This window comes from Sciurus vulgaris, assembly GCF_902686455.1.
Source record: "Sciurus vulgaris genome assembly, chromosome: 5".
Taxonomy (NCBI): domain Eukaryota; kingdom Metazoa; phylum Chordata; class Mammalia; order Rodentia; family Sciuridae; genus Sciurus; species Sciurus vulgaris.
This window is the reverse complement of record NC_136465.1, coordinates 177,804,218-177,828,274: the sequence shown is the minus strand read 5'-3', so window position 1 is coordinate 177,828,274 and position 24,057 is coordinate 177,804,218. Positions and strand designations below refer to the sequence as shown.

General features: G+C 55.7%; 1 protein-coding gene across 1 annotated transcript; it reads right to left on the bottom strand.

Annotated features, from left to right (window-relative positions):
• Positions 1–48: 48 nt before the first annotated feature.
• Positions 49–23,625, bottom strand: TTC38 (tetratricopeptide repeat domain 38). The gene is made up of 14 exons (XM_079143327.1): positions 23,474–23,625; positions 21,527–21,604; positions 18,750–18,831; positions 17,471–17,642; positions 16,451–16,624; positions 13,921–13,996; positions 11,150–11,269; positions 8,463–8,522; positions 6,875–6,913; positions 5,803–5,884; positions 3,767–3,932; positions 2,755–2,914; positions 2,454–2,527; positions 49–574 (listed from the first exon to the last, which is right to left on the bottom strand). The coding sequence occupies exons 1-14, from the start codon at positions 23,504–23,506 to the stop codon at positions 481–483; spliced, it is 1,410 nt and encodes a 469-aa protein (XP_078999453.1). The 5' UTR covers positions 23,507–23,625; the 3' UTR covers positions 49–480.
• Between the last annotated feature and the right edge of the window lie 432 nt (positions 23,626–24,057).

Genomic DNA, 24,057 nt, shown 5'->3' with positions numbered 1-24,057 from the left:
CCCACCCATTAGCACCCTCCCCTGAAAAATGGGACAAGAGGACATGTCTTGAATACAAGGAAGACTCCTGGAAAGGATTTATTCCAAGGGCAGCCAGGTATGGACAGGCTGCCTCCAGGGCCTCCTCAGCTGGGCCAGCCCCACCTGCCAACCCTTGAACAACCAGGAGCTGGTGTTAAGTGTGCCCATGGGAAATTCTGATGTACAAGGCAAGTAGAGAAAGCAGCACCATGTTGCATCTGAGTGCTTAAAACTGCACATGCACCCTTACCAAGGATTGGAAGGCCACTCTGAATCCCACTTCCGTTTGTGTTCTCTTTCTACAGAATTGCTGGCTCGGGGGCGTTGCTTAAGGCTGAATCCTGCCCTCTAACAGCCGAACAAGGCCCTAGCTGTTTCCTAACCCTAATCCCAGGGGATCCCATCTAAAGCTGGGGAAGCCACCACTGAGCTTGTGCAGGTCAGGACACCAGGCCTGACTCACTCCATGAGGTGGACGGTGGCCGCCTTGTGGATGAGCCGCTGGGTCAGAGGTGAGTTGGGCTTCAGGGCATCACGCTCCATCAGAAGGCTCCTGCAAGACACAGAGGTTCCGTTGTGGGACTTCTAGAAGAACGTGGAGGCCTGTGGTCCCTTGGCCCCAAGGCAGGGACACAGCAGCCCTGGCCTCAGCTTGAGAAGGGGCGAGGGGAGGAAGCACAGGCTGCCTGTGCTTATGCACTGCTGGCAGGAGCAGACTGGGACATCCAGTTGGATGATCTGCCTTACAGATAAAACCAGAAACCCCCTGATGCCAAGGGGAAGGGTTCTGAGTGGGGGTGTCACGGTGGCCTTGCTCGCCTCTGGGAAAGCCATAGCTCAGGTTCACAGCTCATCATCCTGCATCAGCCCAGTGCTGGGGACAGAGGGACAGCGGATGTGGTGTGGGGCAGGAAGCACATGACGCTGATCCAGGTCAGCTGCAGAACAGAGGTGGGGGACGGGGAGCAAGTGTGAAGAAAGCAAGTGTAGGTGCAGTTTGAGGTAGAGACCCCACTGTGAGCAGGCCCAGCTACTCAGGAGGCTCAGGCAGGAGGACTGCAAGTTCAAGGCCAGCCTCAGCAACTTAGTGCGGCCCTGTCTCCAAATAAAAAAAGAGCTGGGGATGCAGCTCAGTGGCACAATGCTTGCCTAGCATGCATGAGGCCCTGGGGTTCAATCCACAATACTGAAAAAAAAAAAAAATCAGACAGACCCCACTGTGGACTGAAGTTGGTATTCTTCCCACACCCCTAGTTCACATGCCTTAGCCCCGGCATGATGACATTAGGAGAGGGCCCTTTGGGAGGTGACTAGGGCATGAGAGTGGGTCCTCACGATGGATCAGAGAAACTGTAAGGATGAGAGAGTCACTGGCATCCAGAGGAAGCAAGGCGCAGCATGCCATCTCAAGCCAGGAAGAGCAGCCTCACGAGAGCCCAGACCCTGATGGACCTTGATCCCAGACACTCCGGCCTCCAGGGCTACAAGGCAATGAACTTGTGTTGCACAGGCCACACAGGCTGTGGTGTTCTGTTTTATGGCAGCCCAAGGAGAATAAGGCAGACCTCAAACAACTGATGACAATGGTCCTGTGGGGTACGAGTGGTGTTAAGGGACTGAGGCTTGGTCCTTTGTGTGAGACACCATGGCTCTGGATCAAGAGTGTATCAGTCTGTTTTCTGTTGCTGAAACAAAATACCAGAAGCTGATACTTAGTTGACAGGTTTTATTTAGCTTAAGAGATCTGGAAACTGAAAGTCCAAGATTGGCAGCTCCATCCTTTTGGCCTCTGGTGGTGGTACCCTTGGATGGGTCACAGCATGGAGAAGCAGAAAGGGAAGCAGCTGATGCAGAAAAGGCTGAGTGCATGGGTAGCCTTGCAATGACAACGTGCTCAGGAGAGAACTAATGGAGTCCCTTGAGCACAGCATTCATCTTCGGAGTGACCTAGCCAGCTGCCAAGAGTTCCACCAGCTTGTCAGCATCCCCACACTAGGGACCAAGCTCCAGCACACACTGGGGCCCCTCTAACCTGCCCTTTGGTCTCCTGCCTTTGATGGGATGGCCTGTGCCTGGTGGGCACCTGGAGGGAACACCATGCCCCACATGGTCAGGTTGTGCTGGCGGCTCCCCTGGCTACCCAACCCTGCCCAGGAGGCCCAGGCTGCTCTGCACTACTCCATGCACCTGTGCCAGCTCAGTCCTCAGCCTCTGTCCACACAGGAGGAAGGAGGATGTGCGTGCGAGTGGTGCTGGCTGGCTGTCTCTGGGACACTGAGCGTGCTGACACAGAACATGATCCCCGATAGCCTTGTGCCTTCCCAACCTCAGCAGGACCCCGCCCCCAGCATTCCATACATAGGGAGACCCACATGAGGCCAGCGTGCTGGGGAACCCTCCTGTCCTGGCTGTGGAAAGGGTAAGGAGCTCACCGGGCCACGTTCTTATGGACTCTGGAGGTGCAGTTCAAGGCTGCATGAATCAGTAACTGGTTGAAGACGTCTCTCTGCAAGGTCAATTAGGCAAGTCAGGTGCCTATAACGTGCACGAGAGGGGGGCTGCAGCCCCGGGGCCCTCAGGCCACACTTACAGGCAATGTGAGGGGCAAGGCCACTCCCACCCACCCCAGGGGCACTGATACAACAGGAGAAAGGTGGGACTGCAGGCGCCTGGGCTCCCTGGCCCAGGCTTCCTCGCTCCAGCCAGGTGTTTCCCTGGAGACAGCCAGCTCACCTGGGCATTGCTGCCCCCGATCTGGACAATGCGGTAGCGGATGGGTAGCAGCAGTTCCAAGACACGGTCGGGGTTCCCCTCCTCAGCTGCCACCAGGGCCTGGCACAGAGGCAGTCCCACATCTTGGGCCAGCAGGTGCTGGCAGTTTTCTCCTGGAGATCTGCCACCAAGACAGAGTCTCAGCAGCTGTCCTGCACAGCATGATGTCCTGCCCATGTGAGTGTTGTGAGCAAGGACAGGGCAGGTGCCTGGACAGGGTGAGGCAACAGAAGCAGCCCAACCACCAGAGAAGACAGGCCTCTAAACTCTGGTCTGGGCTGGACATGGCCTGTCATCAGCTACCTGGCCCTGGACAGGAGCCCTGACTACTGGCCTCAGTTTGCTTATCTCTAAAGTGGGTATAACAGGGGCTGGGGAGCTAGCTCAGCTGGTAGCGTGCTTGCCTTGCAAGCACAAGGCCCTGAGTTCAATCCCCAGTACCGCAAAAAAAAAAAAAAAAAAAAAAAAAAAAAAAGTGTATCGACCTCACAGAGAGGTCGGGACAGCAGACAATGCCAGCAAAGGCACTGAAAGTCAGGGTGACCATTGCTACCAGGAGGGTGTGTCTGTGGCACCTGTGCCTCCCAGGCAACCCCGTCAGTCCCAGGCAGGCACCATCCCCAACTTACAGATGAGGAAGCTAAGGCTCAGAGCAGAGGCGCACCTGGCCCAGGATCCCAGGACCTGACCGTGGCAGGCGTCTACCACTATGGGAGGCTGCCCGTGACACGAGGCGCTAACACCCACCCTGGGGATGTAGAGGAGCACCGTGCTCGGATGCCAGGGGTACCTCTGGATGTCACGCACCTGCAGACACGTGCTGGCAGGGCACACACCTGAGAACGGCCCTACCCGGTGTCCCCAGAGCTGACCCCCCCGCAGGGCCTCCACACCAGCCTCCCTAGCCCCCAGCAGGCCTCTCAGCACGGGGCCAACCCCCCACTGGGTAGTGCTCCACGGCCCCTCTGCATACTTGCTGGCATCCTGCAGGGTGGTCAGCAGCTCCCGTGTGGTCTGGGGGTCCCGGGCGCCCAAGGAGGCCATCAGGAAATGTGCATCATTGAACAGCAGGATGTGGTCCTGGCTGTGCCTCTGGGTCACAGGCAGAATGTCCTGCCACCGCTGGCCCACAGATACCCCTAGGGACACAGGAAGGAGACCTGGGGCTTGGTGTGAGGCTGGGAGAGGACACACCTACACTCTGGCCTCCTGTGCCCACATACTGCTCAGGAAGCCCATACGGTCCTACTCCGGGAAACGGGGCTGCTGAGGCCCGTGGACCCTGCTTTACACTGACTTTAACTGTAAAGGCATTAAATGGACAAGAAAGAAGCTGATTTTCAGAATTATCAAACATTACTAAACAGAGCCTTTGACCCCTCTGACAAACCCAAAAAACACTTTAATTTCTTCAGTTGTTAACCCAAGTACAGTGTCTGATACATATCGGGTGCTCAATAAAAAATCTATGGAATTAATAACATCCTCCTCCCTGTGTGTCTGTACTCCTCAACCCTAGGCAGCCCCTCCTCTGCCCCTCCTCCAGCGCCACCTCGAATCTGGGGTCTTCCTTCTCCGGGCACCTGCATCTCCACCAATGTTGCCCTGATCTCTCTTTTTCACCCTGTCAAAGTGGACAACAGTTCTGGAGTCCCCGCTTGCACTGCAAGGACAGCAAGGGCCTCTCATCTCCGCCTGCCCCTCACGTGGCCACCTCACCTCTCCAGCTCAAACTTGGGGTCTCCGCCCTTTACCCAGCCTCTCTCTACGTTGAGGCAGCCCCTGTGCGAAGCTCCTCAGAGAGTGCCAGACTCCTTTCAAGGTCTCTGCCTCGAAAGAGGAAGGGTAACAGGGTCTCAGGGTCAAGGGGGCCCTCCCCTTGCTGCCCAGTTCTATGCCAAGACTGGCCAGTTTCAGCTTACTTCCTTGACCACAGGAGTGACCAGGAGCTGAGCCTGGGAAGTGTGGCAGCAGCCTTCGGGGGGACTTCTGGCCTCCTTGGGCATCCTCTGGCCTCCATGAGGATCCCCTGGCCTCCTTGGGGATCCATGGCCTCCTCAGAGACCCTGGCTCCCCTGCTCTTCTCGGGCCTCCAGCTGAGCTCAGCAGTCTTTCTCGAAGGCAGAGCCAAGCCCGTCCAGCACTGTTGTGGCAGGCTCCCTCCCACTCCAGATAAAAGGCAAAATCCTTGCTCTGACTGTCCCACATGTGGGCACCTCTTCTTGTCCCATCTGATCATGACCACTCAAGCCTGCCCTCTTGCAGTGTTCGTCACAGGCCGCTGGCTGCTCCCTCTGTGTGTAACACCCTTCCCTGTCTCTGCCACTGTGTACACTTCCATGGTTCATATTTCACCTCTGCTAGGAATCCTACCTGGAACCTTCCAGAAATGGCTCACACTGCCCTCTTTAGGTCCCTGTAGTGCTTGCCCAGGGCCTCCATCCCCATGTGATCCAGTGACCCAGGGCCTAGCCCAGGTCCAGGTGGTACAGATTTGGTTCTGCTTGGTCTGGAGGAGTGGAGAGAACCATCTGGCACTGCAGAGTTGGCTGGAAGCCATCCACAGCCCTAAGCTGCAGCCAGCCCTCTCCAGGTCACCCACAGAGCATGGGGTAACAGGATTGAGAAACCTCTCTGTAATCTCAGGGTGTTGAGAAACTCCTTCCTCCTTATAGGAGAGAAGGCATCAAGATAGGTAGCTAGGTGCCATCGGGCCCGAAGGCCTCGGGACGGGTGGTGGGAACAGCAGGTGCCATCCTGGGTACAGAGCCTGAGACTCCCATGCTAAGGCAAGGCGGGAACCGGGAGGAAGAGCAGTTAGTGGTGGCTGTGGCCAGTCACCTCAGGCAGGCTGGACGACGGCCATGCAGCTAGCACCGGGGGTGGCAGGCAGCAGTTGGCCCACTCACCCCAAGGCCCGTGGCTAAGGAGCTCTTGCCCAGTCTAAAACTTGCCCTCGCTGTATGGGGGAAGAGAGGCAAGGGGCCTGGGAGGGCAGAGACACACTACCTTCCATCTGAAGACGGTAGAGCATTGAGCAGCTGTCCACCATGTCCAGCATTGCACCACTGGCCTGCAGGCTGGGGAGGATCTGGAAGACAAGAGCCACCCAAAGCTAGGCTCAGATGGCATACTGATGGGGGGCCCCAGGGGTGGCCAGAGTCAGTGGACCCGGGCTGCCAGTGTGCCCGGCGCAGAGCAAGGCCTCAGCTAACGGGACCCACCACTATCAGCCCCACCCTTCCAAACATCCAGACTGTCACCTTGTCAAGACTCAGATGGCTGCAGGTCCCAGAGAGGGCATGAGGCAGACATGAAGGAGCCTGCTACACTGAGGACCCATGGGTGTGTGCCAGGCCCTGGCACCTGGCACCCCCAGCCCAGAGCCTTAGACCATGCTGGCAGGAGACCTGTCTTGTGGCTGGCATTTCTAGATTCAGCGCTGCCAAGCAGGAGACCTGGCTGCACCTCACGGCACTCAGTGCACATTACCTTCATGCTTCTCAGAAGTCTATACAACGTGGAAAGGATCACGTCAAGGAAACCATACTGAGGGCTTTTCTCTGGTGTTCAGACCCACAAATCATGGGTGCTTCTGGGGCCCCAGGTTTTAGTGTTAAGCCCTCGCTGGATCATTATTCCAAAGAATACCAAGGGGCTGGGGAGGGGCAGTGGGCATAGAGTTTCAACGTGAGATGACAGTAAGTTCTGGAGATGGGGGATGGGAACAGATGCTCAGCATGGCCCACGACCTGTGTGCTTAATTTTACACTGTGCATAAAAAAAATTCTAGGGGTAGATCAATTATTTTATCAAAGAAGAGCCACCTAGATGGACTGAGTCAGAGATTGCAGAGATGGTCACCTTGGACATGTGGATCTACCAACACCTGTGCGGCGGACAGCGTCAATGGGACACCTGTCACACGCCAAGCTACAACATGGATTCTGGCCACAGTCGAACTCCTAAGGTCAGATGCAAGGATGGGTCCCTACTCTGCTATTCTTTGGCTGAGACAGAGGCCTATCAGAGACAAGACGGTAACCTGTTGCAGGACAGGATCCCGGGCCAGCATACTTACGTGCTTATCGTAAACAGTCAGCGCAGCCTCGTATTCACCCTGGGGATGTAAAGTCACCATGGTTAGCAGCTGCAGGGATGAGCTGTAAAGCTGAGAAAGGCACTGAACACAGCCAGCCAACCCCCCGTGTGACTTCCACCTTACAAAGTGGGGAGGGAGGGCTCAGGCCTTCGTACTAGGAAGGGAGGAGGCCAAGCCTGCTGCCCCAACCGGGTTCTTTGCTCCCAGCACAGAAGCCAGGGCAGGACCCTAGACTGCTACAGAGGGAGCGGTTTCTATGGAAGCATCGGTTTTCCTACCAGAAAAGTTCACTCAACTGAGCAGCCCTACACCCAAAAGCCCAGGCCTGAAATGCTCCCAAATCCAGAAGCTCTGAGCACTGACATGACACCACAAGTGGAAGATCCCACAGAGACCTCACGTGACAGGAGCAGCCAGAGCACAGGCACAAGCCAGGCGTGGCGCACGCCTGAGACCCTGGTCACTCCGAGGCCGAGGCAGGAGGATGGCGAGTGTGAGGCCAGTCTGGGTAAGACCCCACCTCAAATCTTAAAAACAGAAATAAAAAGGACTGGGGTGCAGCTCCGTGGAGCGCTGCCCAGCGTGTGGGAGCGTGGGTCCAATCCCAGCACCAAAACCAAACTCACTCACACAGGCACTGCCAGGACTGGCACTAAGTCACCTTCGGACTGAGTACGTGCATGTGAAACATCAATGACTCCTGTGTTCAGACGTGGGTCCCAGCCCCAGGGTATCTCATTACGTATAGGTAAATACTCCAGAACCCAAGAAAATCCTAAATGGCAACAATTTTGCCTCAAGCACTCTGCGGAGGGATGTGCAGCCTAGGGCGCACGCTCACAGCACCTGCCAGGAGCTTCGTCTAGTCTTCTCGCTATTTTCCCTCCTGAATATTCAAGTGGGTCTCCATTTCCTTCTAGACTTGCTGACGACATCCTCAGTTACCACAGAACCCTTACCTTGCCCACAGCTCTCTCCCTGCACCTCCAGGGAGCCTCCTGTCTCTATGGTAGACAGCATAAAAGGAGCACCCTGATAAACAGGAGGAACCACTGGCAGTCAGGAGCTCCCACGCCCCTGCTCCTTCTAGGAGGTCCAACCTGTGGGGAGGGGCTGAGCCGTTTGCCCTAACAGAGGCACTCATTACAAACTACCCCTAATCCACGTGACTCCCACTTCTCAAGAGTAAAAAGTGGTCAGGTGTGGTGGTGCACGCCTGTCATCCCAGTGGCTCAGGAGGGGCTCAAGCAAGAGTGTCATAAGTTCAAAGCCAGCCTCAGCAAAAGAGAGGTGCTAAGCAACTCAGTGAGACCCTGTCTAAATAAAATATGAAATAGGGCTGGGGCTGGGGCTCAGTGGTCAATTGCCCCTGAGTTCAATCCCCAGTACTCCATGCAAAAAAAAGAAGAGTGAAAAATGCATTTTAGCAGCCTGAAAAGCCCATGAAAGTCTGCAGGCTGTCTGGCCTCGGGGCCATCTCATGTGCAAACATCGCAGAGAGACGTCGGTGAACACTAGACGGTACTTCTTCCTTGAAGCCTCCACAGTGAGGCAGCCCACATCTTACCGTTTCAATCAAGTATAAAGCCCAGTGCCAATAGTTATGACAAGCGAGCATATCTGAGTCCTGTGGAAAGAAGAAGAGAATCGCAGAAGTAGCTGGTGGTTCTGTGCTGCACAGAACCCGTCACTTCTGAGCGCAGGACGTCAGCCCTGCCAGGCACCTGCTCCCAGGCCACCCTGTGCTGGGCATCTCCAACCACCTTCCAGCCTTCGGGGCTGAGGGGCAGCATGGTCTCGCCTGCTTGTGCAGAGGGGAAGCTGGGGCCAGGGAAGGTGGACGCCTCGTCAGCCTCCAGTGAGGAGCAGCCGCCCCAGGGCCACTGGAGGCAGCGCCTCAGCAGCTCCGGCTCCGGCTCCGGCTCCTCCCAGTGTGGAGCTGGGAAGGAACGACAGACTCCACCGATGCCCCAAGGGCTCACGGTGAGGATCCCGAGCTCCGGCCGCACTCCAGCAGGGAGAAGGCCACGGCAGGGTGGGCTGGAGCCCGGCTCTCAACAGGAGGCAGGCTCTACTCAGAGCTGGGCCTGCTGGGGCACCCCAGGCTGGAGCACCTGGACACACGATCCCGGCCAGGGGCAGCGTGCGACACCTGGAAGCCGGAAACGAGATGGCTGGGAGGAGGGCCAGCAGCTCCCCTGCCTCGGCAGCCAAACCTCGAGGTGTCCCCAGCTCAAATCAGACCACAGCCCCCCAGCGCTCAGGTCTGATTTCTCTCTGACCCGAGGACACATGGGTAATCCGTGAACGGTCTGAGGGTCTCCATCCTGCCCAGGCCCAGCAATGGGGCCCTCTCCCCTGAGTCCACAGGGCTCACCTGCCCAGCCCTGCTGTCCAGAGGCACCCCCACCGTGCTGGAGCCCTTCCTTTTCTGAGGCCTCTGCAGGGGCTCCTCCTCGCCCCAGACACCGCCTCGCCTCTCCCAGGAGAAGGACCCTCCTGCCCAACCCGCGTCCACCTGAGCTGCCGCCAACTGCCCAGCTCCCCTCTCACAGGCTCTCATAGGCCTTGGCCTTTGCTCCAGCTGCTGTTGGGCTGGGACACCCTCCACCTTCACCTCCTCCACCTGCAAACACCTGTCATCCTTCAGTACTCAGCTCAGAGGCTGCCCCTTCCAGGAAGTCCTCCAAGACCACCGCCCCACCCAAAGCCCAGTGGGGTCTGACACCTCCTCTGAGTTTCCACATTCCCAAGAGTATTGGTCACGGGTAGCACATGCACTCATCTACGGCTGCTCGTTCAGGGTTACTGGGCCCTGCGAGGACAGAGAAGTCTGCATGGACCCTCTGGGGGTTCCTCAGGGCAGGACAGAGGCCTGGGGCAGAGATGGGAGTCTCACTGAGCTCTGGCTCTGCAGATGCAGAAGGCAGGTGCCAAAGAAGGAAAGGAAACCCCCAATCATGTTACCTACACCCAGGGCTATCCAGCAAGGCCAGAGGCTGCCAAGAGCCACAGGAAGGGCATCAGAAGATAATCATCCACTCTGAGATGACCCCAGCCTTGGCTGTGTTGGAACCAAAACTGATGGGGACTCATCTGGGGCCAAGGGCTTCACATAGCACAGACGAGAAAACTAGGCTCAGAGGAATGGAGTTCATGACCCAGGGTAGAGCCAGCCTCTAAGACATGGGTCAGGCAAGGGTCGGGGGAGGAGTAGGAGCAAGAGGAGAGGGAGGCCAGGCCTAGCTGCCCTGGGGAGGTTCCTGGGCCAGCCTCCTGCCCCTCGGCTGGAAGGCCTGGGACACTCTACTGGTCCCCACCCCAGGGGCTCCCCACCTGCCTACAAGAACTCACAGTACCTGCCTGAAGAGTCAGAGGCGACAGGCTCCTGGGGCCCCAAGGCTGGTCCTGCTGCCCTGAGGGTCTCACAGTCCCCAGAGTCTGGAGATCCATGGAAAGATCTGCATGTGGGCCTCACGGATCATGGTCCCCAAATATTGCTACCCTCTTAGTGTGCTGTGCCCAGAGCACTCCTGGAGATGCCAGGAGCCTTCTTGTGAGCCACACCCCAGTGGAAATGTCCTGGGCCAGGGGGCTGCTCAGAGGGACATTGGTGGCTGCCTGTCCCCACCCTCTGGGTCCTTCCTCTCATCACTGAGCTCCTGCAACTTGGCGCCAGGCTCTGGGGAAGACTTGCTGCCCCAGTGGACAGTGCCCTGGGGAGCCCACCATGGCACACAGGAGAGGGCCCCCAGGGCACCTGGACAGGTGGCCAGGCCACGTGCCAGAACAAGCCTGGGGCAAGAGGCACAGAGAGAGGACAAAGGGCCACGGCTGCAGGGAGGGAGGAGAAGGTCCTGAGAAGGCAGCCAGCCAACAGTGGGGCTGAGGGAAGTCAGGAGGCGGGAGTGGGCAGGGTGGTACAGAAAGGTGGGGCCACCAGAAAGGGCCTGTCACAGCGCCCCAGCTCCAGAGGCCCAGCACCTGCCCCCAGCGCCAGGCAGCTTAGGAGCCTGGCGGGCCCGCCCACACCAGGCTTTAATCTCCCGCAGTCTTGTGACCCAGTCCCTTGCAACCAAATGCCTCCGACCAAGACCAATTCTGGAGTGACCTGCAAAGTGTTGGCAGGTGTGGCTCCCAGGGAACGCTGTTGCCCTCCCGGGCACGCGGAGCTGGTCACATGCTCCCAGAACTCAGCCATGCCTGTGACCTCCCCAGAAAGCCTCGTGGCAGAGGCTGTGCCCCAGAACGCACCTTCCAGTGGGCTTCCCAGTGCTGCATGAGGTCCAGCCCGCCCTGCACCTCGGCTCTCATCTCGTGGACGTGGGCAAGGGTGTGCACCGACCACGCATCCGTGGGCTCAGCAGACAACGCCTGTGCAGGGCGGGTGGGGAGCTTGGATCAGGCAGGTGGCCTGGGCCAGGGCAGCGCCTTTCCAGCGGGCACCGGGCCTGACGGGGGGTCAGGCAGAGCGAGCGTGAAGACTGAGTTCTGACTCACAATAGCCATAACCCAACAACCAGCCCGTGGCTCCTGTGCCTGGGGCACACCAGCTGGTGGTGCCAGCCCTGGGAGGTGCTGAGGGGGCACAGCCCATTCTACACGTGAGGACACTGAGGCTCAGGGAGGCTAAGTGGCTTGCCCGGGTTGTCCACAGCTGGGGCTCAGCCGCTGACCCCACAGCCTCCTGTGTACTGCTGAGTCGTCTGGTAGCTCCGGGCCTGCTTCCCCCCGGTGGAGGGGTCACTGATGCCACCTTCCTGTCACGCGCTGCAGTGGCTTGTGGCTGCCCCTTCCCACTGACATTCCTGTGATGACCACACAGGTAGCTTTCTGCAATGGCATTGCTGTTAACGGTCCCTGAGCTTCAGTGACCAGGGAGGCAGGCGGGACCCGGGGATGGCTCTCAGCCTGCAGCGCCGGCTGTCTACCTTTGTTCAGCTCGTGCTTACTAAAGTGTCTGCCAAGCCCCAAGCACAAAGCAGTAGACTGAGGCTCACGTGGTCCCCTGGCGTGGCTGGGCCCAGGTCCCCACACCAAGTCCTGAGTCCTCCAGCCCCACTGCCTCCTCCTTCCCACACCCTCCATGGCACGTGGAAGTACTGAGCACCTCTGCCCTGGCCTGGCACCCGTGCAGGGTTTTGGCAGCAGGTGGGCCCCAGCAAGCCCTCCTCCCTGCTCCCACCCTTGGCTTCCTCAGGCCCTGCCCACTGCATGTGGGCCTGCAGGAGGAAGAGAGTGGGTCCCAGGTCCTGGGGGAGCCCTGCTGCTGGACACCTGGGGACACTGCACACCAAGTACTGGGCCCAGCAGCATTCACGCAGGGCAGAGGAAAGAGGCTGTGGCCCAGAGCAGAGCCCTGCCCCCGGCTCTCGCTGTCTCTGGAGGGCGACAGCCTCTTCCCTTGCATGGAGCCCTCTCAAGGCCCCTGGGAGAGCACACACTTCCTTCCTCTGGCCCCTCACCACCTGGAGCTGGCCCGGGGGCCTGCTGCCTCCATCCTCACTGTCCTGGAGCCTGGTGGACACCTGCAGTTGGCCTTTGTGCTCAGTGGTTGTCTGTGGGGAGCTGACAAGCGTCAGAGTGTGCAGCCTGCAGCCTGGGATAACAGGAGCAAGGACACGAGGGAGCAGGGCCTACCTCACTGCCTCCTGCTCCTGAGGCCCACCCAGCCTCCACCTTTTGCCACCTTCTGGGTGAAGCTGCCGTGTCACCTCCCACAGCCTCCCCGCCCGCTGACCTTTCTCAACTCTCCTGCTGTTCCTCGGGTGCCCAGTGAACACCACCCAACCAGGGAGCCAGCTGTGATGGATCCTAAGAGATCTTCCTGTGGCGTGCCCCTGGACAGTGGTGCCTGGTCATGAAGCACTCCAGTCCTCTCAGGCCTGACTCAGAGCTAAAGCAAAGAGCCCCCATCCTGAGCCTCAAACCTGGGCTCTGATTCTGAGCAGGGCAATCCTCAGACACCCCCTAGAAGGTGTTCTCCTGGAGAAGGGTACCTCGGGGCAATACCTGGGGGAGCCTAGCTAGGGGGCTAGGAAGCAGGGGCCTAGATCAGGGAGCCTGATGCACAGCCATCCAGCTTGGTGGCCCAGGTAAGAACCTGACCACCCCAGCCCTGAGCAGTGTGGCCTCGGGCAGGCTCCAGCCCTGACCTCTGAGCCTCTGACCCCCTTGTCTGGGCAACGAGGAGCTCAGTATTGTAGGCACAGAGTGTGGACAAGAGCTGGCAGACTTGAAGTGCCAGTCCCAAGGCTGCAGCCACCCTCTGTGCAGGACAGTCCCTCCCTGAGTCTCGGTGTCCACTCTGCAGGGACAGAAGTGGAAGAGAATGACCCCCAGAGCTTGAGCTGCTGTACACTCAGCCTGCTGCCTGGCCTGAGATCTAGGTTGGCGGGTCATCCACCAAGCTCTGTGCCAGGCAGCATGCTCCACGTGGTATGGAGACAAGGCTTGGGAAAGCAGGCAGCCCCCAGCAGTCTCCGCACTGGCCCTGCCTGCTCCCCAAGTATGCACACTGAGCGATGAGCCTGGTCAAGGAGTGGACCTGTAGACAAGTAGTGGACCCCACTACTGGAGCAAGAAGAGCCCACGGCAGCCTCGATTCGTCATTGCTGACTCCCAGGCCCCTGGTGCCAGCAGCAACGGAAGAAAGGTGAATCACGCAAGGAGAACGAATTCACACCTGCCTCCCACCTGTGGGGCCCCGTCCCAGCCATGCACGTGGGACTCTGGAGTCAAACAGGGCTGACGGGAGCCCAGAGCCACCACACTGTGCAACCCCACGTGAGTGAGGTGGCCCCAGCCTCCCTGTCCTAATCTGTAGACGTGGATGTGGCTCTGGGGACCTCGAGAGACACGGGTGAGTGACAGATGGAAGCCCTGCCTTGGTGGATGACTGCGCTAATGTCAGATCTCCAAGGACACTCAGAGTGGGTCACACATGAGGGGTGGCCCTGGAGAGCTCTGCCCCGCCTGACTGCCCCTCTCTGAAGGGTCATGCACCGTGGGGAAAGCTCACTTACCTCTTTAGCGAGTTTTTCTGCCTGATCGTAGAAGTTGGTTTCTACTAATCCAAAAGAATACATGCCCTTCACGTAGCTGGGAACAGAAAAAATGTCTCAGTACAAAAGGATGGACTGGGAGTAGGTGGAACCTGTGTCCCCCAGAAAGACAAGCTAAGGTTGTAACTCTCGGGACCTGCAGATGTGACTGCATTTGGAAACAGGGTGTCTGCAGATAGAACCAAGTCAAGATAAGCCATGGGTGTTCTCCTTACAGGAGGTCATGCGAAGTCAGAGAGGCACAGGGGAGAGGGCATATGAAGATGGAGGCAGAAATAAAAGGGATGCTGCAGAGTCTGGCTACCACCAGATGCTGGTGGGGGGCAGGAGGGCCCCCTTAGAACCTTAGGAGAAAATAGATCCGGCCCAAACCTTGTTTCAGACCTCTGGCCTCGGAACTTATTATAAGCGAATCTATTTCTGTTGCTTTCAGCCACTCCGGGCAGTGGAACTTCGTTCGGGCTGTCCTGAGACCCACGTGTTCCAACCTGCCAAGCCCTGAGCTGCTCAACCGTCTGGGGCTTCCGGTTGGTGAGGAGCAAAGTGGCCTTCATCATCCACGCCCTGCCCTCAAGCCCAGCGCTGTCCACACAGCAGTGCCCTCCTCCCTCAGTGTCCACGGAGGACCACCAGTCTTCCTGCCCTGCTGAGACCCACCCAGGGCGCCGCGCCAGGCACCTTCCTGGGAAGCCTCTGTCAGCAGCCCCTCCTTGGCTCCCACAGCATTGTGCACTGGGCCACTGCCTGCCTGGACGCACCCACTGGACAGCCTGGCCACTCCCCAGGCCCAGCGGCCAGGACCTGTTTGTCTGACGCACCTTCAGCCCAGCCCCGCCCAGGCCGGACTTGAAAACGCTGCTGAATCGTGGTGCACCTGCATTTCTCATGCGCGCGGAGAGCACCTGAGTCCCACGGTGGTCTCCACCAGAGAGGCGTTTTTTCTTGTGTGTTTTGGGGGTTACGTGAAAGCAAGAGAAGAGTGGTGCTGTTTCCACTGGCAGCTCAGCTAATTGTCTATATGATCTTTACCATCATAGAGACACACTCTGACTTGTTCTTCATTCAAGCAAAGTTCTAGAGCAGTGGCTCCAGGGACAGCTTTAAAAACCAACATTGAAGCGGGGATAGAGCTCACTTGGTAGAGTGCTGGCCTTGCTCACCTAGCATGTGTGGGGCCCTGGGTTTGATCTTCAGCACCACATAAAAATAAAATAAAGGTATTGTGTTCACCTACAACTAAAAAATAAATATATACATTTTAAATAATGAAGGTCCTGGGTTCAATTCCCAGCACTGGAAAAAAAAAAAAAAAATACTGAGTTCTTACTGCACTTCAGGAACTATTAGGCTCTCATGATAGTTAATTTTATGTGTCAGCTCGGTTGGGCCATGGTACCCAGTTTTTAGATCAAAACCAGTCAAGGTGATGCTGTGAATGTATTTCTTTTTAGATGTGATTTTTAACATTTAAATGAGTAAACTATGAATCAAATAAATTACCCTCTATAATGTGGGTGGGCCTCATCCAATCAGTTGAAGGTGTTAAAAGTAAAGACTGAGGTCCTCAAAAGAAGGAACTCTGCCTCCAGACCGCCTTCAGATACTAGACTGTAATGCTAACTCCTACAGAAACTTCTAGCCTGTTGCCTTGCCCTACAGATTTCAAACTTGCCAGATCTGACAATCACATGAGCCAACTTAAAACAATTCTTTCTCTCTTTCTCCTTCTTTTCGGAGAAAAAGATTTAGGGGATGTTCATTATCGTAGCAAAAATGATCAAGAGAGAGACAGAGAGATCCGGACAGAGAAGAAGCTCAAGTTCCTACTGGTGTTTTTGGAGAGTCCAGACTAATACAGCTCTTCATTCTATTAACCAGTTTGATGCTCACGGCAATCCCAGGATTAAACTGCAAAGAAGCCCATCATGGGTGTGGTTATCAAACATTCCTGGCCTGCCTCTCTTCTCAAGCATGGAAGAACTGTACTTTCTGCTCTCCCCTAGGGGGATCAGGTCATGTGTTCAGTTCTGGCCAATGATGTGGGAGCATCAGGGTATCCCTTTCATTCTGAGCACTGAATTGCCATTGTGAACCCTTCAGAAGTTTCGCTTTTTCCCTAGTAGCAACAGGTGTGTCCAGAGGGCAGCTGCTTCACCAGCTGGGACCCTAGAGAGAGACAAGGAAATTGTTGCAGAGCCCTTGGCCTTCTTTGGATGGACATGGAATATACGTGAGAAATCAACTTTTGTTGTAATAAAGTTTGGAGAATAAGATCTAGGGGACACTTATTACTGCAGCAAACAAACCCATCCTGACTAATACATAATAGTACTACCATGTTCACAGAATGCAAGGAAGATCAAATAAAGAAGGGGAGGCCTTTAACGTTACGGAACTAGAACAGCAACTGCGTTCTCATCATTTCTAGGGCAGGTCCATAAGAGTGGACTTAAGAGATTACAATATAAAAATGATGTGATTTCCACTATACCTGCTAAGGGGGATGTCAGGTGTCCAAAAGGGGTAAATTCGAGCAACAGAATCTCGCATCTGTTCCTGATAGCCCAGGTAAAAATAGGCATCATGGGAGAATTTCAGGGCCAGCATGTCTGTTGGGTGGTCCCGGAGAATCTGTTCCCATAGATCACAGGCTTTTGGGAAGTTCCTAGAAGCCAAGAGAGATTTCTCAGTCACACTGAACACAAAGCCCATGCACATGGGAAATGTAAAAGATATGTGCTGTCAGAATCTGCACTGAATTGTTTTTTGCTTATTGGTTGGCTTTTTTGTTTTTTGTACTGAACAGAGAGATGCTTTACCACTAAGTCTCATCCCCAGCCCTTTTTATTTTTTATTTTGAGATAAGCAACTTAGTGAGGCCCTAAGTAACTGAGGTTGGCTTTGAAATTGTGATCCTCCTGCCTTAGCCTCCTGAGTCACTGGGATTACAGGAGTGTGACACTGTGCCCAGCTCACTGAATTGGTTTTTAAAAATTGTGCACAACCATAGAAATGAAAAGTTGTACCCCATTTGTGTACAATTAATCAAAATGCAGGCTGTAAAAATAAAAAAGACATTATATTAAGGGCGGGGGGTGTCGTTCAGTGTTGGAGCACTTGCCTAGCATAGGGGAGGCCCTGGGTCCCCTTGTAAACCGACCACCTCAGGAGCTTTGTCAGGGATGGAGAGCAGATGGACAGTGTGGGGGCAAGCAGTACGTGGTGAATATGTCTTCTTCTCTTCCAGATATTTCTGCAATGCCCTCCCATCAGCTTTTTAGTTAAAATAATAGCCCATTTCGTTAGTGAATTAAGTCACTCTGAACACTGAATCGGGGATCCCAGACCACTACCTCCTCACCTGGGGCACGACAGCAGCCAGAGGGCCACCAGGGAGGGAATTACTCTGAGGTGGCCCCTTCCCAAGGGCACTGGGACAGCCCGCACACCACCCCACACACCACCCTGCATGGCCTTGCACTGCCAGGGCGCAGCTCAGGAGGCCCCTCACCCCTTGGCAAATGCCTCCACCGCAGACACGTGCAGCTGTTCCCGTGGCGTTGGTGGCTGGGCTTTTGAAATCTCCACCATCGTCTTCACGGCCAGGTCCAGCTCTTTGTCCAGCCTCACGGAGCTTCCAGTGCCAATAAGCACGAGGCCATTGGAGATGACGTGGCCCATGGCTGGCGGGTGATTGGAAAACAGCTTTTGATTTAAATGGCCCAGCTGAGCCCTGACCAGCTCTGGCCCCACGTGGGAAGTGGCCAGCCCTCGTCCCAGAACGTGAGCCAGACTGCATGGGTGGCTGGTGCCAAAGCTCCAGAACTCAGTGCTGGCCTTCAGTGCACAGACCAGCAGGGCGCCCCTGGTAGTAGCCACACATATTGTCTTAACAGGGCATATTCTGGTGAGTGCCAGTGTCTGAAGCGCCTGCCCCTTCACCTGAGAAGCCAGGGAGAGGCCTGCTGTGGGTTCATGGGCTGGTGCTGTCACTGCAACCAGAGCTCTGCCCTCAGTGATGCCCGGTAGACACCATCCAGGGCTGGTCCCCCGAGGTCCCAGAGCAGAGCTGCAAGACCCTGCCCCACAGCTCCCACTTGCTGAAAGCAGGGGTTGGGAGTGCCTTGTGGCAGCAGATTGCCAAGCCCCTCCTGAGAGAGGCAGGGTGTCCACTGACCTGGGACCAGTGCTAGGGCTGTTCATGTGGCCCCTGCTACTGACTGGGGCTTCTCACCCTGGCCACTGGCTGCCTCTGCAAGCTGGGGTCAGCTTCCTCTTTCCCCCCCAGATCTATCCCCTGCTGTCCTTGCCAGGGCAGCATGAGCCCCCTGCCTCGTTGGACCAGCGTGCAGTAGGTGAGAAGGGTCCCTGCTGCCAGACCTTTGCTTATCTCCCAGGCCCAGAGCCTCAGCCCTGGGATGCTCACCTGGGGTCTGGAATGCACTGTGCTGACCCCTGCCCACCTGTCCCACCTGATCCTGCCCTGCCCCCATGCTGGTGGCTCTGGGTGAGGCACACTGTCCCCTGACAGAGTCTGTAGTCACCACCTCTTGAGTTCAGAGCTTTGGATTCAGACAACTTCTCTGATGAGGAATCTCAGTTTCCTCATCAGAGAAGGGGGATCTGTGTCTTCATGTAGCATTGATGGTGATCAGAGAAAAAAATCAGAAAGAGCCTTCCACAGAAGCAGCTGCTACCCCAGACCTGATGGCAGCCGTCACTTGCCCTCCAGTGGCCCTCCCCACCCAGCCGAGTCCCCCTGCCTCATCACTAGGGAAAACATCACTCACCAAAGGTGGGATCTGCTGCTCTGAGCTTGGACAGACAGCCCTCAATGCCACCGAGATTCTTGTCGTTGGTCCATTTTACATACTGGAATTAAAAAGATAAGACTAGGTTGTCTCTAGAGACCTCTGAGATCTCATCAGTGAAGGCAGAATCCGAGTGGGGATTTCTGTTGTTGTTGCTGTGGGTTTCACGCCTGCTCGGCACGTGTTCTGCTGCTGAGCCATACCCCAGCACCAGATTCTTTCCCTCTCTAGAACAATGAGCATTTTTTGAACTCTAGTATAACTTTTGAACTCATAGAAAGCAAAACTTGGTTGGTTTCCTAGGAAGACATTAAACATACATGACTCAAGGTGCTTCCTTGGGCTGGTGATGCCATTTCCAAAACCCAAAGACTGGTCCTCCCTGACAGGTCGCCAGCCCCACATCAGGTTCTTTACTCCTGCTTCTTATTCATTCCTCTTAAAAATAACCACAATAGGGCTGGGACATAGCTCAGTGGTACAGCACTTGCCTAGCCTGTGTGAGGCCTTGGTTTGGACCCCCAGTACCAAAACAATAAAAACTAAAAAATAACCACAGTAAGCATTCCTTGTAGGGTTAGAAAAAGATACAAAGGCCAAGAGACTACACTAACCTCATCACAGTTTTTGAAAATTTGGCGTACTTTTGTGGATAGCGGTGACAGAGGATGAGAGAGCAGTGACTGAGACTGGCGGTCTCTGATGCCCTCAGGGTGTGGCATGCCTGGTGCCTGGGAGTGTTGCTGTGCAAGGGCACAGGATGTAGCTGCTGTGGCAAGGCCCTGCATGAGGAGTCTCTGCAAGAGTCCTGTCAGCTCTGACCTTGATCTCAGGCACACAGCTCCTGGGGAGGAAGGAATTCTTATGCTAGAAATCACAGTGTTTCACCAACTCTACTTCTCCTGTTCCTGCCCACTTTACAGTAATTTTTAACAATGGACTATCTTTTTTTTTTTTTTTTTTGGACTGGGGATTGAACTCAGGGTCTCACATTTGCTACGCAAGTGCTTTGAGCCACATCCCCAAGCCCTGGACTATCTTGAGAGCCACCCAAAACTCCTACACTGCACTTTACAACTGTGGATTGCAACTGCAGAAAAGTTACAAAGATGTCCTAGTTTCTGTAACTTTCCTGCATACAAAAGTATAATGGTTGCCTAGTCTTTAACCTGTTAATGAGACCTACGTAAATAAGGATTGATGGCATGACTCTTTAGATCTGCATGTCCATCAGAGAGCAGAGCTCCACCTGATCCTAGCTTAATCTTCAAGATCTGTGTCTGTGTCTGTGTCTGTGAATCTTTATTTTCCAAACCCCCTTTGCCCCTCACCCAAGAGTTTGGCTGCACTGGTCCCAACATTCTTTCTAGTCTTTTTTCAAAATGCTGCTATGGTTTCAGTGTGGTCTGTCACCATCAAAGCTCACATGGAAATCTGGCAGCTGATGCAGCAATGTTGTGGGTGGAGCCTTTTAGAGATGACTAGGTCTTTAAGAGGAGGTGATTTCCTTCTTCTGAGGCCATACTGTTCTCTCCCAGCAGGTCATCATAAAGCGGGCCACTCCTCAGTCCCTACCCGCTTCTACTTCCTGCCAGGAGGCCCTCAGCAGAAGCTGAGTAGATGCTGGCACCATGTTCTTGGACTTCTAGAATCCTGATCTGAATAAACCTTTTTTCTTTATGAATTACCCAGTCTCTGGCATTCTGCCCAACAACAGAAAATGGATTAAGACAAATACTTATTTTTTGAAAATCCTAAAATCATTAATAAGGCATTGGATTTTAAAATCCGCCCTTTCAGTTGCTTAACCTACAGCTGCACAGAATTAGCAACTGCTTTTTCATAAGGTACAGAGTAGTTGGCACAGAGCTTCAAGGAAGCCATGCTCGAGGCTAGATGGCACAGAGATGCCAATAAACAGGGTAGAATGTGCATGACTGGGCAAGGTAGAATGGGCAAGACTGAGCTGCTGCCAAATGAGGGATGTAGGATGGAAGGGTTCAAGGACCCCCAAAGGGCCAAGAAGGTGCAGCAGGGGCAAGAGGGCCCCCATTCAACACAACACAGCTCGAAAGCACACAGCAGAGTCACTGGGTGAGGACAGGCTGAGAACAGCAGCCCCACAGTGTGGCACAAGGCATTTCAGCAGTGTCCTTGTTCAGCTCAGGTGCTTCTGAGAGCTTCCTGGGTCCTCCTGGTGTGTGGCTGAGTCTGCGCAGCCTGGCTTCCCTCGGCATCCTCAGCCTGGGTCATCCTGGCTCTGCCTCTAACTCCCCAGACCACCTTCGACTCAAGTCAGCTCAACCCTCCGGGCCTCCATTTCCCCACCTGTCAAACACAACTGGTTGGACCTTACTCCTGGCTCCAAAACCACAGATCCCTCGCTGGTGGAGAAATCTGCAGCGACAGGTCTTGGCTGGTCACAAGCAGGCATATTCGTAGATGAGCCCCCATGTGGGACCCCATTCCCGAGAGGGCAGAGCCCACATCAAAGCCTCAGCAGGCCACAGGTGGGAGCTCAGCAGCCAAATACCCCTCGGTGAGTCCACTGTCAACTGCCTGACCCTGGGGACCTCAGGAGAAGGGTGAGTGCAGAGGCCCTCTAAGCCACACCATGGCCAACAGAGACAGTCCCCATATCCTCCAAAGCGCTGGATCTCACCATAGTCCAGTGCACCTTAAAATGCTTTCAGTAGCTGCAGAACTCTCCCCACAGAGCTGCGCAGGAGGAGTCAGGGCTGCTCTTGCAGGCATACCTGGGTCAGGGTGGCATCGAACAGCTTGCAGGCTTCGTTGCTTGACGTGGAGAGTGGGAGCCCAGCATCTTTCCATGCCTGCACACAGGAAAGAATACCAGTTCCATGGAGTGCCGTGTTCCATGGAGTGCCTCAAGCTCAAGCCCCACCCCCAACACTGCACATCTCCAAACGCCCAGCACTCGGGCTTTGAGACTTCATGCAGTGCAGAGCTGAGCCTGTCGGGGACAGATTTCCATCCAATCCCTGGTCGCTGTGTGTCCTCAGCAAGACCCTCCCTCTCAGACTCTGTACAATGGGATCAGGAGGATCCAGTGGGGTGACCTGAAGTGTCTGGAGGAAGCACACACTCAGCAAATAGGAGTCCCTCATCACAAGGAGGAGAGGACTAGTCTGACAGGTGAGGAATCCAGCACGGTAGTACAACCTGGAGGCAGGGTGGGCTTTCCACCCCGGGGGTGAAGTGTATACAGCACCTGCTGTGAGAGAGCACAGTCCTGCCGTGGATTGGAGGCAGCTGTGGAGACCCCTCTCTTCAAACCCCAGTTCTTAGCTGGGTGTGGTGGTGCATGCCTATAATTCCACAACCCAGGAGGCTGAGGAAGGAGGATTGCAAGTCTGAGGCCAGCCTAGGCAACTTGGAGAGGCCCTAAGCAACTTAGTGGGAACCTGTCTTGAAATTTAAAAACAGGGGGGCTGGGGATGTGGCTCAGTGGTTAAGTGCCCTGGGGTTCAATTGCCAATACCAAAAGCAAACAAAACAAACAAAAACCCACCAGAAAGATTCCAGACACGTTGTTCAGAGTAGCAGGCATGAGTTTATTAGAAGGAATTGGAAAAGAGTACTCTTCTCACGGAAGAGTGTGAACTCTCGGAGAGTGACAGTGTCCCTCCTGCCCTTCAGTTTTATGGGGAGTCCGAGGGAAGTTTCCAGGGAGGCCTGCCCAGGTTTGCTCTTGACTTTTGACTGACATCATAAGAACTGCACGGACCACCAAAAGACAGGATGGTGTAAGGCTCAACTAGAGACTTTAGGAAGCCGAGACCCCTGTTTCAGCCTCAATTTCCTGCCCGCTTCATCCGTTCAGGCCCCTTTGAATAGTCCCTCGGCCATGTTTCAGTTGCCAGGGGGAATGGGGGTTGTGACAGTCTGGGAGGCTGGGGAGGGTCCAGGCCCCCTGGTAGGGAGCGATGTGACTTTTCTGGGGGAGGTTTTAACACCCGGAGCCCCAATCTTCCAGGTGCTGTCAGACAAAGCTCCCCATGGCTTTCGGCAGCCTTTCCTTGTCCCTCCCCTGCTCACCCCTCTGTGACTGTCTACCTAACACTGTCAACCATCAAAACAACTCCTCCCATCCTCCACTCTGCGGGAGGACTCAGACCCCTCAGATCCCCATGGGAACACCTCAAGACGGTCAGATTTGTTCACCGTCATGGCTGCCCTTGGTGTCAGGGGAGGTCAGAGGCCAGAGGCCAGAGTCCTGCTGATTTCCCTGGATGGAGGAAATAACCCTGGCCAGCAGAGGGCCGTCTCTGGAGCAGGGATCTGGGTGGCTGTGGGTAAGTGCGTAGTCCCTCTGACCTTCATGTTCCTCATCTGCAAAAGGGGCGCAGGGTGCTCGCCCCGGACGACTTGAAGAAAGCCCGCCCTTCCGCTTGGTGTCCCTGTTGTACCAGTCACGCCCGCTGAGCAAGCTTTTTAGGAGGTTCCTGGGGTCTCCCCGACCCGGAGGGGCGCCACTTGTTTTTCTAGGTGGGAACCCCGCAGGATGGTGTAGCCTCTCGGTGCGCGGACACGGAGGCGCCCGTGTGCCCAGGGCCGACTGCGCCAGGTCCACAGCCATTCCGCCTCGGCAGCGCCGCCAGCCTGACCCAGGGTCGCCCGCAGGCCGGGTCCCGCCCTGCCCGGCGACGGGCCACCCGGGGGCCCAGGGGGACCCAGCGTACCTGACAGTCGCGCAGCTGCGCGGACGCTGCCATAGTCGGCGAAGCCTGGGTCGGGGCGCGGGATCCCGACCGCGCTCGCCGCTGCCTCCCCCGACTGCGCGAGCGGAGCCCCAGAGCCGGCGGGGCTGGGGCGGGGCCTCTCTCTCCCGCTGGTTCATTGGTTGGTCCCAGGCAGCCCCGCCCCCGGCCCACCCAGGCCCACCCAGGCAACAACAAAATAAATTGGACTTCATCAAATTAAAAACTTTTCTGCTCAAAGGTCACTATCAGGAAAGAGAAAGGACAAACTACAGAATGGGAGAAGATATTTGGAAATCATATATTGGATAAGCCTAGTATCCAGAATATATTAAGAATTCTTTGAACTCAACAGCTAAACAACAAATAGTCCAATTAAAATGGGCAAAGGATTTCAGTGGACATTCTCCAAAGAAGACGCACGCTTGGTAAGCCCGACGGTTCAGAAGCACCTTCTTCATGTAGCTGCTAACTGAAAGAAGCCAGGTACAAAAGGTCATAGACTGAGTGCTTGCACATGCACGGAATGTCCACAACAGGCAAGCCACAGAGACAGAAGTAGATTG

Bases quoted from the DNA above. Each gene is read 5' to 3' on its own strand.
- TTC38 (XM_079143327.1), bottom strand. From the start codon at position 23,506: ATGGCAGCGTCCGCGCAGCTGCGCGACTGTCAG. The intron at 5,885-6,874 runs GTAAGTATGCTG...CTTGTCTTCCAG, and splicing joins TGACTGTTTACGATAAGCAC to ATCCTCCCCAGCCTGCAGGC. The intron at 2,915-3,766 runs GTATGCAGAGGG...TCTTGGTGGCAG, and splicing joins ACCCTGCAGGATGCCAGCAA to ATCTCCAGGAGAAAACTGCC.